The 819-nt window shown below is 36.4% G+C and overlaps 1 protein-coding gene across 1 annotated transcript in view; it reads left to right on the top strand.

The window, feature by feature from the left end:
• The window catches only part of LOC105450905, an 8,459-nt gene extending 7,779 nt beyond the window's left edge, over positions 1–680 (top strand). Inside the window, exon 5 of the mRNA XM_011691011.1 lies at positions 481–680. Coding sequence (XP_011689313.1) covers positions 481–680 — 200 coding nt within the window. The remainder of the gene's footprint in view (positions 1–480) is intronic.
• Positions 681–819: the final 139 nt, after the last annotated feature.

Raw genomic sequence — 819 nt, 5'->3', positions numbered from 1 at the left:
AAAAAATGTATTGAATTTCTGTTTTTAATTTAATTAAATTTAACTTAAATGAAATATATTACTTTGTAACAAATTGTAACAAAATGTATTTTTATTTTATGAATACTGGTAAGGTTTTTGGCAGTTTTCCCTTACCCCTTCCTAGTAAAAAATTTCCGATTTTTATTTTAAATTAAATTATTTATTTTATAATTTTAATTTTTGATTTTTATTTTTACTAGGATTAGCAACAAATGTTGGTATTCTATGAGATTCTGCCAAATAAATTATTTTATTTTAGTTCAAAAGTATGTATTTTATTTTGTACGTTGATCCTTATCTCCCTCTTGTTTTTCAGCGGATGTTTTGTGGCAGATAAATTTTTAAGATTTTTATAATTAGATAATGTATATATAATATATTAAATATACCGCAATTTATAAAATTTTTAAAAAATTGTGTAGGCGATTAAAGGGCGACTAATAAATCTCTTGTCTCTAGTGACGGGTACTTTACTGAGGCTACAATTGACGCGCATGCGCGAAAAACCCGGCCCGACTAACAACACTGCAAGGAGGCAGAGGCCTGAGGCCCTAGCGGAAGCTTTGGATCGAAAGGCCGGGACTCCCGCTTCCTTCCGATCTCAAAGAGCCGAGCTCGCTCTGTCGAGGGTACAGGTATCTCAAAATGCTTCAGGATAACGGCCTACGAGGTAAGCTCGCATTATCCTGAAGCGAGGAACAGGCTGAGGACCTCCCACGGAGCCATAGATATAGCGGGCGTGGGTGTTTCTTCATTACGAGATTTGTCGTGGCGCCTGCGGCGCCTAGCGGCGGCACA

The sequence above is a fragment of the Wasmannia auropunctata genome, unplaced genomic scaffold (genome assembly GCF_000956235.1).
Source record: "Wasmannia auropunctata unplaced genomic scaffold, wasmannia.A_1.0 LD336054.1, whole genome shotgun sequence".
In the NCBI taxonomy this organism is placed as follows: domain Eukaryota; kingdom Metazoa; phylum Arthropoda; class Insecta; order Hymenoptera; family Formicidae; genus Wasmannia; species Wasmannia auropunctata.
The sequence above is the reverse complement of the archived record's forward strand: the minus strand, read 5'-3'. Positions and strand labels throughout refer to the sequence as shown.